Source organism: Etheostoma spectabile, chromosome 17, assembly GCF_008692095.1.
Source record: "Etheostoma spectabile isolate EspeVRDwgs_2016 chromosome 17, UIUC_Espe_1.0, whole genome shotgun sequence".
Lineage (NCBI taxonomy): Eukaryota > Metazoa > Chordata > Actinopteri > Perciformes > Percidae > Etheostoma > Etheostoma spectabile.
Genome location: NC_045749.1, coordinates 15380045 through 15395036, shown reverse-complemented (window position 1 = coordinate 15395036; position 14992 = coordinate 15380045). Strand labels below are relative to the sequence as shown.

Genomic DNA, 14992 nt, shown 5'->3' with positions numbered 1-14992 from the left:
CCGACTGTGCAATATTATTGTTATACTGTTACTGTTATATAATACCAATATTATTATACAATATTATTATATAATACCAATATTATTGTTATACTGTTACTGTTATATAATACCTCATAGGACACTGGAATCTGTGCAATTTCATTTCATACAGTGCAATATTTAATACATTAACCTTTCCATTACTGTGCAATATGTATTTACTTAATATTAGTACTTAATCATTTCATTCCATCACTGTGCAATATTATTTATTGAGTGTTAACACTTACCTATGCTTATTCAAGCTGATTTATATATGTATACTTGACAGTCACTACACTTTATATCTTTGACTTTATATTTTTGATATTTTATACTGTTATATTCTTATATTTTTTTTGTGTCAACACTGCAAAGGGATTGCTTTAATCTCGTTGCACAAGTACCGTGTACTTGTGTATAATGACAATAAAGGCATTCTTCTATTCTTCTATAAATGTCTCTTGGCACAGCTACCAGAAGACTTACAGCTTTCAGACAGGTTGCCCACGTCACTACTACGTCGTCAAGTTCAGTTGGAGGCTGCGCAGTAACGCTCAGCTATTACCGGAAAAGTGCTTGGTCTTTCACTGTCTATGTAACGGATGTAGTATCGGTGTCATAGCAACACGCAACATTTGTTTACCTGTAACTTCAGTTCTGCGCTTAAGAAACTCCCTCTCCTACTAAAGTTAGCATAAATCACCTGTAATGTAACTGTTTATAAAGAAAATATAGCTGAAGTTACGTTACATCATGTAGTAAAAGATGACTCCTTGGCCACGTTTAAGGTGAAGTAATAAGCGTTATATTTGCTGGCGGTGCTAGCCAACGGTTAAGGTAACGTTACTCAAACCAAAGATGGTGATCGAAAAGCTCAGTTTAACTTGTGATAGACTTCTGTCACACCGACAGCTCGCATGTTGTCGATCATATTGTGGTATACCCCTGGACGGCATGAAAATGCTGATTTACACTAATATGGACATAGACCATAAGGTTTGTCATCAAAGTTTTGCTATTGTGTGCACAAAACAACTTTTACTTGTTATTTTATTTATAATATCTGTCAAACCACAGTGACCTAGCTAACGTTTTGATTTCTGTGTTGTGTATTAGCTAGTCCTTAGTGTATTTTGTATCTGCACATGCCTTTTTTCCTTTTTTATTTTTATCATAAGCTATTGCCTATTGGTCTTGTATAACGATAGGCTCAAAATTCTGTATGTTACAAAACATTTTAATTTAAAAATACTAAATAAAAGTAATTAAAAAAGTAGCTACTTTGTATTAGCACAAATCGGCCACAATCTAGTAAAATGAAATTATTATTACACTGAAGGAATGTGATTTATATTGATTTTTTTATGATGGAGAAAGTCAATATTGATATGTCAATCACTAATATTATCATCCAAGAGCCATACATTTGTTACAGTATATTGCATATTTTACTTGAATTGAAATGTTTGACCACAGCCACTGTTGTTAACTGGCCACCACGGTGAGATCAGTGCCATGACCTTTGGAAAAGGAAGCAGACCTGTTCTCCTCTGCTCTGCCTCTGCCGACTACATCATTGTCTGGGATATTGAACTCTGTCAGAGGAGAACAAAGGAGGGTAAGGAAATAGTTCTGATTGCAATGTATTGCTATAAAGAGTTGCTCCCCTGGTCTGAGTTTGGTCCGTTGTCTTTAATGTTCAGTGTTGTTTATTCTGAACTACATATTTTCATCATAACCATCATTATAGCATCCTACCAATTTCATTCCCTACTTAGTTATGGTGTATAACCTTGTGGCACATATCATATCATGTGCTGTACCGTGAGTAGCATCATTTTCCCGAGTGAAAATTTTAACAAGTCTGTCATCTAGTGAAATCATACTAGACAGGTCGCTTGTGTCGACTATTCCCTGAACATAATTTGCTCTGAATATAATCAGACTAACTAACTAACTGATTGGTTTGCAGGTAAAGTAGCAGCTGGAACCGTTATTGGGTCTTTACTGGGTGAAGTCGTCTATCTTTCTTTCTGTTTCTCTGACGAACGAGTGGCAGCATGCTCGGGAGCAACTGTGTATATTCTCAGCTCAAAGGTATAATATGATGCACATTTTCAAAGTTTCACTTGGTTCACACATACACTCGCTGCATTACGGGGATTACAAATGCTATACATAAGTACTGTACTTTGTATTACTCTGCTATGATTTACTGTATGTACATCACCACACACATCGCTAATAAAAGATGTGTAATAGTGTGTATTTGTGGTGGTTTAGTTGCCATCACAGATCATCTAGTTTTATTGTTGCTTTCCACATCAGAGACAGGAAGTGATCTCTACCTTGACCAGCCACCTCAGACCGATAACATCAGCGGAGTTCTGCCCCTGGAACAAAGACATTCTTGTCACCACATCAGAGGACCGCACTTTTAAGGTACTGACTTAGGATTCACAAATGATCAGACAAAAATTATCACATTTTTGAGTTATACCAAATACCAAATATTAAACACACTGTAATTGAGTTTGAATAACTACAAGGCACTTTACCATGTCTCTGTTCAGGTGTGGGATTTAAAAACGGAAGCTGTTTCCTACCAGTCTTTTGTGCTTTCAGGTATGATATTACTTTTAAAATTTGGTTGGAACAAATTAATATCCCTGTCTACAACATTAGTCTTTCATTGGCATTGATGGAGAGAGAGGCCTTAGTTCTTAACTTAGTGCAGTAGAGATGGTAGTGTCACATGTATTAGTGGGATCTGTTTAAAATCAGGATCTATCTAAATTAGAAATAAGTATCCAAATGGTTTGAATAAAAGCACTTTAAACTTTATGAGTAAAAATAAAAAATAGTAGATTTATAGTGGCAGCTGTAGAGGAGTCAGGGCCTTGCAAAATGATTAAAAATATCATATTCTCTGCAAACGTACCTAAAGAAAATTCTTCTATTCTTTAGCCTCTCCACTGCTTAGTGTGTTCTTCTTAGAGGAGAACAGGCACATTATCACTGGCTCAACTGATGGACAGGTTAGTGACTGAGGCACACAGCCTAACCCTCATACCCTCATAATCACTTTCAGATGATGGAATTCCACAAGCTGTGTAACCCACTTGTACCTGTTTGTTTTAGCTGTGGTGCTTTTCTCTCACTGATGACCACAAATGTCACCTTGTTACCAAAATGGACCTTCAGAACATGGAAAAAAGACATCAAATGCGCCTAGGGACTGTGAGCAATCAAGCAGGTGTTGTTTCTGATCTGTCAAACAAAACAATGATGGAGAATATCTAGTACTGGCTTCGTGGATGCTTTTGATCAAATGCCTAAATCCCATACCACGTTTCAGATAAATCACCAAAAGAGAAAATATGTTAGAATTAATTACCTTGACACTACTATATCAATATTTTCTTTCCAGGGCTCGCAGAAAAATCAGCTGTAGATGAAGTGGAGATTTCCAAACCTGTCCTGGGTTTATGTAACTCATCCGTTGACACCAGTATTGAGCATAAAAAGTAAGTGAGTATCCTCTTCATCTTAATATTATTCATAAACAATGTGAAGTGTTTATAGTAGGTATTTGATTTCTGGGTTGACCACAGAAGACTGCTGACATAGCAGTGAGCTAATGGCATACCAGGTTGGCCATCTTTAGCTGGGGTATTGCAGAAGTGAGAACCTGACGCTGAAGGCTTTTACTTCTTGATTTTTTACTTTCAGGAGCATTTCCTTTAATTTGGCAGAACTAGATAAGCATTTACACGGTAGGTGTATTTATAGAGAAAGCCAGGGGGAAATCACATTGTCCATAGAGACAACATAGAGACCAGTCTCACTCTCAAGTACTCAAAAATGATTAATGGACCTTTAAATGGGACTTGATTCGGAAGAATAACTGTTTTACCTCATTTGTGACAAGGAATATTAATGTTGAAGTAAGACATGATACTGTCAACACTGTGGCCTCAAGAGCTTATTTCCACAAGGTAAAAATTGTACGTGATCCAGGAAAGTACTACACAAGCAATTCAAACAAAGTGGCATAGTTGTATAGCTGAACATTAGCATATAGATGTCATACTGTCACAAACGCCTGGAAATAAAATCCTGGAATAAATGCCACATCTTTGCGGGCTACTTTCTGCACGTGTCCATGCAGTTACAGGAAACATCACAGGAAACTTCACACATCACAGGAAACTTTGCAGGCTCATAGCACAAACTGCTACAGCCTGTTAAAACATTTGATGTTATGGTAGGAAGCAAGCACTTAAAAAGCACAGACATAACTCTCTGTGTATTTTGTGGACCACTGGAATGAAATGAACAATAATTCCTTATTGCTAGAAGCAAAGCACATGACCGTAGAGCAGTGTTACAGTACATCATCTTTACTTTTGACAGTCTCTTGAGCGTATAGTGTTATTCATTAACTGCATGATGTCTGTCTACTCTACCACTGTTTTGCTAGTCTTCATTTGATGGGCTTTAATAAATAAAAAATGTTTTTGAGATAAATATGCAGCTGGAAGGGTTACTGGCTTCCGGCAGGCTTTAAGTTCTCATGTGTCAAAATAGTCATCGGGTCCATTGCTAATATTAGTATGTCAAAGCCACTATGGGTAGAATTTAAAATTCTGACTTTGGCGCCCCAGTGGTCGAGTAAAAAAACAGAAACATTGTGGCTTACAGCAGAAAACGCTACTCTACAAACAACAATTTAATGTGCAATAATCATATAAACCTCACACGCAAAGGCTTTAATTGTCTCCATCCTCAGTAAGCACATGCTCAGCATGAAAATAATGATGCACTAAAATGTAAAATCTGTCTAACAGTATTATAGCCTCAGCATGGAGCTCATTGCAGGAAGTGGATAAAAAGGATCCTTTAGACTCAGCTTCCTCTTTCTTCTACACTGTGTGGTAGTAGTTTCCATCTTGCTGGGTGTGAATAGTTTAGACTACATGAAGTCAAAGGAAACTTGAATAAAAACCTATAGTCCTATGGTGTGCATGCCTTGCCAAGCCATCACATCAGTATGTTTTTCTTTAGTATGTGGTTACTTTGTCTTTCCCCAAATGATCTGAAAAAAGAGAACTCCTGTAACACTGTTTTTCAATACTTTTCCGTGTGGGCCCCTGCAGGGACAACAGCTGGTTATTTATTGGAAGCTCTGATTGCCTGTACGTGGTGGATCTGGCTACCTCGGAACTCCTAAAAGCACTATATTTTAAAGGTAGGCTGGTGGTGGTGGTGTGACTTCTCCGAATGCTACTGTAATATGTTTAAGAGTGTATGCACAACTAGTGCACCATAACTGTACTTTAGCAGACATTCTATAAGATTATCTTTCGTTTCAAGAAACACTGATTGATTTCAAACTCTAAAGGGAATTTACTGACACCAAACTCATGACAGATGTCCACTCTTCTAGATTACCCCAATTTGAGCATCACAATGGCTGGGTCATGGTCAATCGCTCCAGGGTGGGATAACTCTGTGAGTAATTCCAATAATATCTTGATGAACCACATTAAGATGTTGCACTAAATTATTATTTAAACTTGACCTTTATCATTGATTTGGCCCATGATATAGTATGGACTAAAGGGTGCTTGTATAATGATAAAAGTCACATAAAAATGACAAATTCATTAAAAAAAAGTACACTGTAATATGAACCACTGAAATCAATCCATATATGTTTAAATTAGCACTAAATGTGTGTTGGTTACAAAGTTATTGACAAAGTTATCAAAATGGTTTCAACCCTACCCACCCCTCTACTCCTACGCTCCGGGCTGTAGTATTTTGAAGTATATTTATTCTTGGGTTAAAATGATTGACTTTGTATTGTTGTGTTGTGTCTGAATGTGCCTGACCACAAATGAAGTTCCCTCACAGGAAAAATGAAGTTCTTTGATTTGATTTGATCTGGATCTATTTGGAATTTATGGTAGCAATTATACTGTATGTCACAGGGCAGGGTAGAACACCCTGACTTACCATTGTCTCTATTTTTTTTGTCAACATTATCTGTGAAGGTATATTTTTAGTTTTTCTTTTTGAAGCAATTATGGAGTGATACAATTGTTTTAATATGAATTATTTCTCGAATTCCTTGTCACACAGATGGTGTTTTTAGTGAGCTCTTTGTTCACTCCAGGTGTGGTCCTGTTGGACTTACATCTGTGTGACCTAGAGAGGACCTGGGCTCGTGGGGAAGGCTTTTCGGTATTCCCGAGGTAAACTTGGAGATAAAGGCAAATATTTGGTGATGCTACATTGGTATATATTGGTATATTAACTTCAATATAGAGATCAAAGCAAAAAATCAGCTCTGTTAGTAAAAAGTCAGTATCTTGCTCGGGGACACCTGGCATAGTCTTGTATACGCAGAGGCTAGAACCCAGGTTTTAATTCAGTACCTGCTACTGTGAATACCGTAGAATATATCTCAGCTGCTTGTATTTAAAATTCTATTTCGTCATTCTGTCATATTCATTGGTATTAGTATCTTTCATGAATCAGTCTACAAAAGACAGTAAAAGAAAACAATTGCTTTTCTGTAGCTCACATTATCATTTGGTCCCAGCCTGGAACTGCTCTGCTCAGTGAATGACTAACCTCTGTGAACTTTTTTTATATGTGTAAGCTTTTAAATCTGCTTAAGTTTTTATAAAGCTCTCCCTACTGGATGTACTCTTAATCCAGAACATCATACTTATTACTCTCACAATAACGCTTTATGAATGCCAACAATTAAAAATGGTCCTCCAGGGAAGGAATTCATTTCATTCAGGTATTACCTGTACCTCCATAAATGATCATTAAACAGAATCCAGCAGCAATAATAAATGCTGATAATTTCATCAGCGTTATGTGTTTTTCTGCTCTAAGAAATTTGACATTTATGAGCTGAAGCACAATCATGGCTTCTTAAAACTTGCGAAAACAGTGCAGTGTGCAGTGTGTTTTGTTTCTTTCTCTAAGCCACTAGTCACCTGACCTCACCAGAAATAGGACAATTAAGTGTGGTCTGTTTTTTAGTTCCTGCCTGGAACTCTTTCTGACTCAGACATTTCCATATTAACATATATTATAACCATTCTTGCCATCTGTCATGGGTCAGCAATATCATGGTACTGACAATTAGAAGTAATAATAATCCACAACACTGGAAAATGCTTTGCTCCTTCATTTCCAGTAACTTTTTCCCCCCATTTCACCCCTCCCTTGTTATCAGTTCTCCTCTACTGCTGGAATCTCCTCTAAATGCCGAGCTAAAGAAGAAGATGCCCGAGCATCCTAAAAAGAAAGGTCAGCATCTGAAGACTCAACCTACTCGCACTATTGCACATGCACATAAAATAAAAAGGGAACTACTGCTGTTTGATGACTCTGGGTTTTAAAACTATGACCAATTTTATAGTTCATTCCATGTCTGGCTCGCTGTCTGTTTTGCTTGGACACAGACGATTTTACTAAATTGTACTTATTGTAGGTTTATAGAAAGTCTGTTTGACTATTACAGGAGCTACTGAGAACCTCCTCATTATCTGTAAATATAGAGGATGGAAAAGTTGCCATGCTTTGCATTGTGGGGGGTGTTGATATGGCACTTAATAATGAAATCCCCTTAACTTTTTATTTGCCACATATGTAGGTACTTCAAATTATTCAACAGTAAAAGTACAACACATTTTGATTGATACATTCTCATTAATTAGCTCAGTGTTGTACGGTTGCCTTTTTGCGGTAGTGGAATTCTTAGGGAAAGTGAGCCTATTGGTGGTTCTTTGGTGAATCATTAGGATCTGGCAGCTTGGAACTATTCAGCTGGAGACATACGATACTGTGGTTTACATGTTGCTCTTACAGAGAGTTACTGCTGAGGAAGCCAGTATTACCCAGGCCCACCACAGCTGGAGTGAAGGGAGCTGCCAGTGCCAGACTATGTAGGGGATTCTCAGTGGAGTCCAGAGGTGCTGCGTGACTGCAGTGTCAGACCAAAAACCGCGAACACATACTGACTAGTGCAACCTACCGTGCCGCCCCCATGCATCTTTCTATTTTTAAGGATATTTGCAGAATTGTATACAAATTACTCCTTAAACTGTTGTGATACCTGGAAAGGAAAATGTTCTTCCATTTAAAAAGTCTGGCACAAGTCTGATGCAGCTTTTTTTAAAGAACTGTGAGTGCAGATTAGATATTCGTTGTCACAGCATACCGGGAATCATGAAGTGAACCAGGCCTCATGGCTTTTTGAGATGATTATAATCAGCAACCAACAATTTTTGCATGATGTCACTTGTCTAAGACTTGTTGCCTGGATGAAGTTGTTTTATATTTAGAATATCAGGGGACTACTAAAGCAGCAATTGGCTTAGTTTTCCAAAAAAAATGATCAAATCCGTAATAACATAAACATACATACTGTTGTGAAATTGACTAACATTTCAATGTTTTCATTTGTCAGGAGCATGTCATTTTATACAAAAAGGTTGCCTTCATTTGTGCTTAGATGTCACCAATGTCTAAAATGTCAAAAGTAGAGAGAGCTTAGATTTATGTAAAAATACTAGGTGCCCAGCTACGATATCATCTGAACGACTGCTGCAAGACATCAGCCTACATGGCATAGAGCATCAACATCAGTCCTATTTTGTAGAGCTCTTTTGCTAGTTTTGGGTAGAGTGAGATGGGGAAAATAATTTCTGGAACACAGAGACCTGTGAGATCTTGCCTTGTCCAGTTTGAATGAAAGATTCAGGTTTTGTGCTATTGTTCCCTTAGTCACTGCTTTACAGCAACTACAGTACAGAGTACCTTATTGTTTAGTGAATCTAGTTCACTAGCTCTCTAGCTCTTTATTCAAGTTTGATATTGTGGTTAATATAAACTACATGTAGTACATTCTTTGCTCTCTTTGCACATTCCCCCAGTATGCTACACACATGTTCCACATTGCCAGCATATTTTTTAGGTGCTAAAGGATTTCTATGACTGTCAGACCCTTAGTCGTCTCTTACCGTGCCTCTGATATCTTTTTATTTGTGCTCATGCTCCTTTCTCCTACGGCGTGACCCACTTTTCACCGGTCAGTAAGGCAATAACTTGTACCAGAGATTCTGGTTACAGTCAAAATAATATCTTAGAGACATATATACGTGCTATGGTTGATTCATTTTAGAAGCTTGAATTATTTATTTTTCTAGGGCCACATTCAACAGCTAACTCAAAGGGAGGTCTGAATTTTCCCTTCCCAGGAGTTAGCGGTTTAGAATAAACTCCGAGGCTGGGCTGAGCTTGGTACCTTCTAATGCAAACAACCCAAACTGTAAAACAAATCATTGTCAATTGGGATTTTTAATCCTACAGGTACAGACCTAAATACAGCGGATAGATCCTTATTGTAACATTACTAATTGATTGCTCCTTTGGTTGTTGCATCTGCAGCTAAACATCCTAATGTTTTAAGCTAGACTTATATATTTCAATATTCTGACACTTTTTCTTTACTGTAATACTTAACACAGTTTAGGCTAGCCTTACATAATAAGTGCTGTTAAAGGAGCTGTGATTTTGCGCGGATATGACTCGACTTGGAAACTTGTCTGAAACTGTCAATTTGCTTCAAATAGCATCTAGTGTAAAGTCAGCGTAAATCATGAGATTTTTACTGCCCCATAAAACTAAATGACCATTATATATCAATAGGAGGTTAATAGGGCTGTTGAGCAATGCCAAGGGATTGTGTTGCCAGGTCATTAGATTTCTGGGGTAAAATGCTTAGTTTCCTGCATATAATCTGTTATACTGTGCTACTTCCAGTATGTCCTCACATGACACGCAGTGGAGGGATGGAGGAAGGTGCTACATGTGAGCAACCAGTTTCACAAGACCTTTCATTCTCAAGCTGAAAAATTACATTTGTTATGTACTTTACTATACTCTCTTTGCTGATTGATATAATACCACCAGTACTAATTTGACCTAAGTTAAATACCAGGCTCACGAAAGCTTTTACATTTGGTTTGTAAACATCTGGTACAATGAAGGCCTCTCCAAATTAGGTTTGGAGAGGTTGAACTAAGGCAGAATATAAGATTGTAGCTTTCACAGAACTAACACAGCATTAATAGTATCAACAGAATTATCCTTTGGGGCTGGACAGATACAAAACAAAATGTACTAAGACAAACTCACATTTCACTTCAAAATCCAAGAAAAAGGGATCCAAATAATTGTTCAGAGGTTGTCAAATGTACTTTACTGGAAAATATCCTACAAGCCAGAACTGGGGTGAACATTGGCAATGCTGATCAAAGATAAAAAGCATTCCCAGATAAGAGAGGATTGAAAAGAGCTCCAGATGTGCTTCTTTTTATTTTATTAAATGTATTACTGTGTTGGGAAATGTGCCTACACTGAGTTGTCCAAGAGCCTTAGAAGGACAACTGATGAACAGTACCTAGAACTCAAACACTAAATGATAGTTGTAATTAGCTGTTCAGTGTTTGTAATTTGATTTATGTATTAGCAAATTAAAACTATTAACATTTGTTATGTCTATTGCTAACGTTACTGCAAGATGTTGCTGTCTTTTCTTAACATGAAGTTAAAATTTAAAGTTAAATACCTTTTGTCATTTTGACATATAGAGAATAAACTGCTGCTATAAACACATCTGTGTGACCGGATTGGACCACAGTACCTATAATTTTTTTAAGTTCATGTTTAATAAATATCCGTCACTGAACTGCAGAGTCAACAATAGCTGTGTAAAATATATTATTGCAAAGACTAAACAAAATCAAGAGCTGTATCTCAAGAGCGCAAACACAGTTGCCTGCCCAGGTTTACTTGTAGTTTGTAGTTTTGTTGTGCTAATAAATTCATTGATAAATTAATATTAGATAAGTCCTGCGGAAATGTCTGCTTAGGTGATTAATTAGTGTTGAGTCAATGCTATAAACCAAATCAGTATCATTTTTCCTGATGCAACTTTAGTCCTCAGAAATGATGTGACTTTTTCTGCTTTGCCTGTATTTGAAAGGAGAACAGTTTTTGGAAATCCTCACACATGTTAATGGTTGTGGAAAAAGTGAGTTCATTGTAATATAGTAAAGGCACTGACAGCAAACAGGGAACAAAATTAACCATCCTACAGTTTGTGGCTGATGCACTTATTGCTCACAGCACGGAGTGATCACCCAATAATATTGTATCTTCCTTTCCTAGTATAATCATGAAAGTCCACTGTAGTATAATGAGTAGTTCTATCCTAATTATGGAAAATAATGAGCAGAAGTCATTTTCCCTTTAAACATTTAACACATAGTGTAACATATGCTCATTTGTGAATAAAATCTTTATTTTTAGTATCTTTTATTTTTGTTTTGGGCATACATACTGTAGATAATTAATACTCATAAACGTACTTGTGTTTGTCAGTGTGTGTCTAATGGACCGTCTTTTGTTTTTTCAAAGGAGGAATAAAGGAGCGGCCTCTGGTTTTCCACTCCAAAGTGAAGTCATCTGGATATACTAGTGCCCCAAGGTAGGTTCACCGAGTAACTTTTTGCCTTAAAGAAAATAACAGTTTGCTGCATTGTCCAAAACAGATGGTAAGAATGAATGTTTAGATTCAAGTGAGTGGAGGATTGTAAAATGGAAAATGTGCAATGAATCAAATCCAAAAAATACAGTATGAAATGAGATGTAATGAATCAAATAAATTGATTCATTACATCACAGAAATATTTTGTTTTTGTTCTTGCTTTTCAGAAGTATTATGTTTTCACCTAAAACAAACATCCAGAAGAATCCTTCCTCTAAAACAGCTAACAAAAATACGTAAGCCGTCCCATCAACTATAATACAATGTTGAGAAAAAATTTTATATGTTGTTTTTGATATAAAAACATACTTTTTATGTCATTTAGAGGTTTACTCCTCAGAGATTATCCAGCAGACAGTGCAGCACCTACTATTCCACACATGCATCTTAGCATTGTCAACAAGCCAGTCCATTGCCTTCAATATTCAGGTGAGACCAAAATATGTAAAACATAATATAATAATTAGAGATGTCCCAATCTTGTTCTTTTGCCGCCGATTGCTGATCGTTGATCGTTTGTCATAGCATTTGGTATAGCTGTATTACAGTATCGGTCACTTTGAAGTGTTTTGGCGTCTCAACCAGGTGGCAGCGTAAGAAAATGTTATGTTAACGTAAAGCTGTGTTAAAGTTTGGTTACTGGGGCGCCATCTTGTGAGGACATGCTCTGTTGAATTGTGCCACACTAGTTACCTGCTTATCTTGCTTGGTTTGGCCAAATAGTTTTTAAAATATTCTAATGGAGAAGGGAAGAAAAAACACAGGCCCAGGTAAACGGAAACAACAACAACTTCACATTCTCTACACCTGCTGTTAGACTACAGTATAAATAAGTATACCAATTATTCTACATGCTTTTCTGTTCAATCAACAGGGCAGTACAAAGAACTCCCAAGGAGCAATGCAAAGTCTAAAAGGACATCTAAAATATGCAATTATACCATCTGACTATCACAGTCATATGGGCGGGTGCTCTCTTAAGTGTTTTGCATTTCCTGCCATTTGAGTGCTTTTTCTCTGCCTTTTTCTTTTGTCTGATCATGTGTCAGGGCCATAGGATGGTCCTTTACCATACTACAACATGAGGGCATTGAATTCGTAGCAGCTTGAATTTGTAATGGTTTATCAACAGTAACAGAGATTGAAGCATAGGGAACAGAAAAAGTTATATACCACATGCATCCAGTTTTCAGGTTAAACAATCATTAATGAATTGTGATTGGTAATAAATTAAGATCAGTTTATTGTTGTTGTCAGAGAACTATATACATTTTAAAATGTAAATGTTCCTATTTCAGACAAAACACCTCCCCTCTATTACCCCTATTTTGGTGATAATAAAGTGTCTGTTGAGTCCTTAAAAAATCAATCAAATAGTTTTGTGTTTCCTTTTTTCTCCCAGGTGACGGAAAACAAGTCCTGTGTGGTCTTGGCGACAGCTCGGTGTTTTTGTACAAGTCCTCTCTTGCTGGCAATCCAACTGTCTACACAGGTGCAGTAGTAGTGTATGAGGTGCATGAAGCATCCATCCCTGAAAAAGTCTAGGTTATACAGTATTTGATTTCTGTCACCTAAGTGTTTTTTTCAGTAGTGCGTTTGAAAAGGATGAACCATTCATGCATTATTCATGACAGTTTTAATATAACATTTTATTAATTGACTTCTCACAAATTATGCTTACATTTTAGAGCAATCCAAGGTTAATGTCTTACCCCTGAAGAGGATGATAATACTAAGAAATGCATCCTTAACTCAGATTTGAGTTAAGATTTGAGTTATTCTGATTAACATATGTTGAAATGGATCCATGGCTTAAAATCCATGAAACAACTAAGGAAAATTTAGATTAAGATTAATGTGTCCTTTATTAGTCCCACAAGGGGAAATTACAATTTACACTCTGTTGATATTACACACATTACACAACGGACTGAATTACACACAAATGCTCAGTACTTATACATGCACTAAATGGAGAGATGTCAGAATGAGGGGGCTGCCCATGGAAAGGCGCACCGAGCATTTGGGGGTTCAGTGCCTTGCTCAAGAGCACCTTGGCAGTGCCCAGGAGGTAAACCGGCACCTCTCCAGCTACCAGTCCACCACCATACTTTGGTCCGTATGTGGACTTGATCCTGCGACCCTCCGGTTCCCCAAACCCAAATATTTACTTACTTACTTTACTTTATTCTAAATAAAGAATTCTCCTTTACTAAAAAACCTAGGTGATAATAGAAAAAAGAAAGATGAAAAGGGAACATTGTCTTTTGAGACCAAATAGGTCAGAAGTTTCTTACTATTTTACACAGTATTGAAAATTAAAGTATTAGCAAAAGCGTTCAATTATGTCTGCCACCCAGCAATTCTAGGCAGTAAAGTTAACTGCCAGGCAAAGAAAGCATATCCATCCATGTCAAGCATCTGTTGATGGCTCAAGTGCAGCAGGAACTGAGTCTACACAAGGGGGTAGCAGAGATAAGAAGTAGAGGTGACCACAGACACCGTGTGCCTCTTCACTCTGCCTGACTCTCTAAATACAACCATAAAAGTAAATGTTGCAGCCACAGACTGTTTCCAGGTTCATTTCAAACCTCTCTTTATAAGCAGGGCATGACAAGCCAGTGAGCAGCGTGAGCTGGAGCCTCAACAGACAGTGGTGGTTGAGTGCGTCAGAAGACCAGTCTCTACGAATTTGGACCCATGGCAGCCCGGAGCCTGCTATTATCATGGTAAATGTCCCATGCATTCACTAACACACACTTGTACCTACTGTATGTATTTTTTTCTTCCATTTTTTATATATTTCATTCAGTTCTTATCACCCCAATCATTAGCACTACATTCCCTACCTTAAGTCCTTAACAAACCTTCAAAAACTATTATTCTAAGTCCAACCATAAAAAAAAATGAGGAAGAGCCAGAGTGACCTCATATTGCAAAAATGTCCTAAAAAAACTCAATTTGGTTTAGAAGTATAACCCAATAACTACAGACACATGCAGGACACATTTTTCCCTCTTACTCCTGTCTTCAACGATGGCTAGGATTGCTGGAAGGATTTTGCCCCTATTTGCGGTGTAGTGCAGTATATGCGGCAACAATGCCACACTTGAATGACAGTAAAAAAAAAAGTGTTTTCTAGCTACTGTATCCACAATGTTTTCATTGGTTGTTCTCAAGAACATGCCTTCAACGTAGAATGTCTCAGGCTTGGAATCTGTGATTAAGTTACATACAGATTTGTGTATCAAGGGTGATGGAATGGGCGCACTATATTATATAGTGGTGTTGCGGGTACAGTAAGAGATGCTGATGAAAAGTCTCTAA

General features: G+C 37.3%; 1 protein-coding gene and 1 long non-coding RNA gene across 3 annotated transcripts in view; one reads left to right on the top strand and one right to left on the bottom strand.

The window, feature by feature from the left end:
* Positions 1 to 667: 667 nt before the first annotated feature.
* The window catches only part of wdr27 (WD repeat domain 27), a 40605-nt gene continuing 26280 nt past the window's right edge, over positions 668 to 14992 (top strand). Inside the window, exons 1-17 of one of the 2 annotated variants that reach the window (XM_032540651.1) lie at positions 668 to 812; positions 1501 to 1642; positions 1997 to 2121; positions 2353 to 2466; positions 2598 to 2649; positions 2992 to 3062; positions 3166 to 3280; positions 3455 to 3551; positions 5184 to 5275; positions 5474 to 5538; positions 6172 to 6284; positions 7286 to 7359; positions 11536 to 11605; positions 11833 to 11901; positions 11991 to 12094; positions 13068 to 13157; positions 14273 to 14394. In XM_032540651.1, coding sequence (XP_032396542.1) covers positions 1540 to 1642; positions 1997 to 2121; positions 2353 to 2466; positions 2598 to 2649; positions 2992 to 3062; positions 3166 to 3280; positions 3455 to 3551; positions 5184 to 5275; positions 5474 to 5538; positions 6172 to 6284; positions 7286 to 7359; positions 11536 to 11605; positions 11833 to 11901; positions 11991 to 12094; positions 13068 to 13157; positions 14273 to 14394 — 1476 coding nt within the window. In that variant the 5' untranslated portion in view covers positions 668 to 812; positions 1501 to 1539. Of the gene's footprint in view, positions 1021 to 1500; positions 1643 to 1996; positions 2122 to 2352; positions 2467 to 2597; positions 2650 to 2991; positions 3063 to 3165; positions 3281 to 3454; positions 3552 to 5183; positions 5276 to 5473; positions 5539 to 6171; positions 6285 to 7285; positions 7360 to 11535; positions 11606 to 11832; positions 11902 to 11990; positions 12095 to 13067; positions 13158 to 14272; positions 14395 to 14992 lie in introns of both variants that reach the window. The other variant, XM_032540650.1, reaches the window with a different exon arrangement.
* LOC116704909 (uncharacterized) lies at positions 1014 to 3643 on the bottom strand. Its single transcript, XR_004335808.1, has 4 exons — positions 3422 to 3643; positions 3153 to 3294; positions 2373 to 2417; positions 1014 to 1619 (listed from the first exon to the last, which is right to left on the bottom strand). It is a non-coding gene; the product is annotated as an uncharacterized LOC116704909 (long non-coding RNA).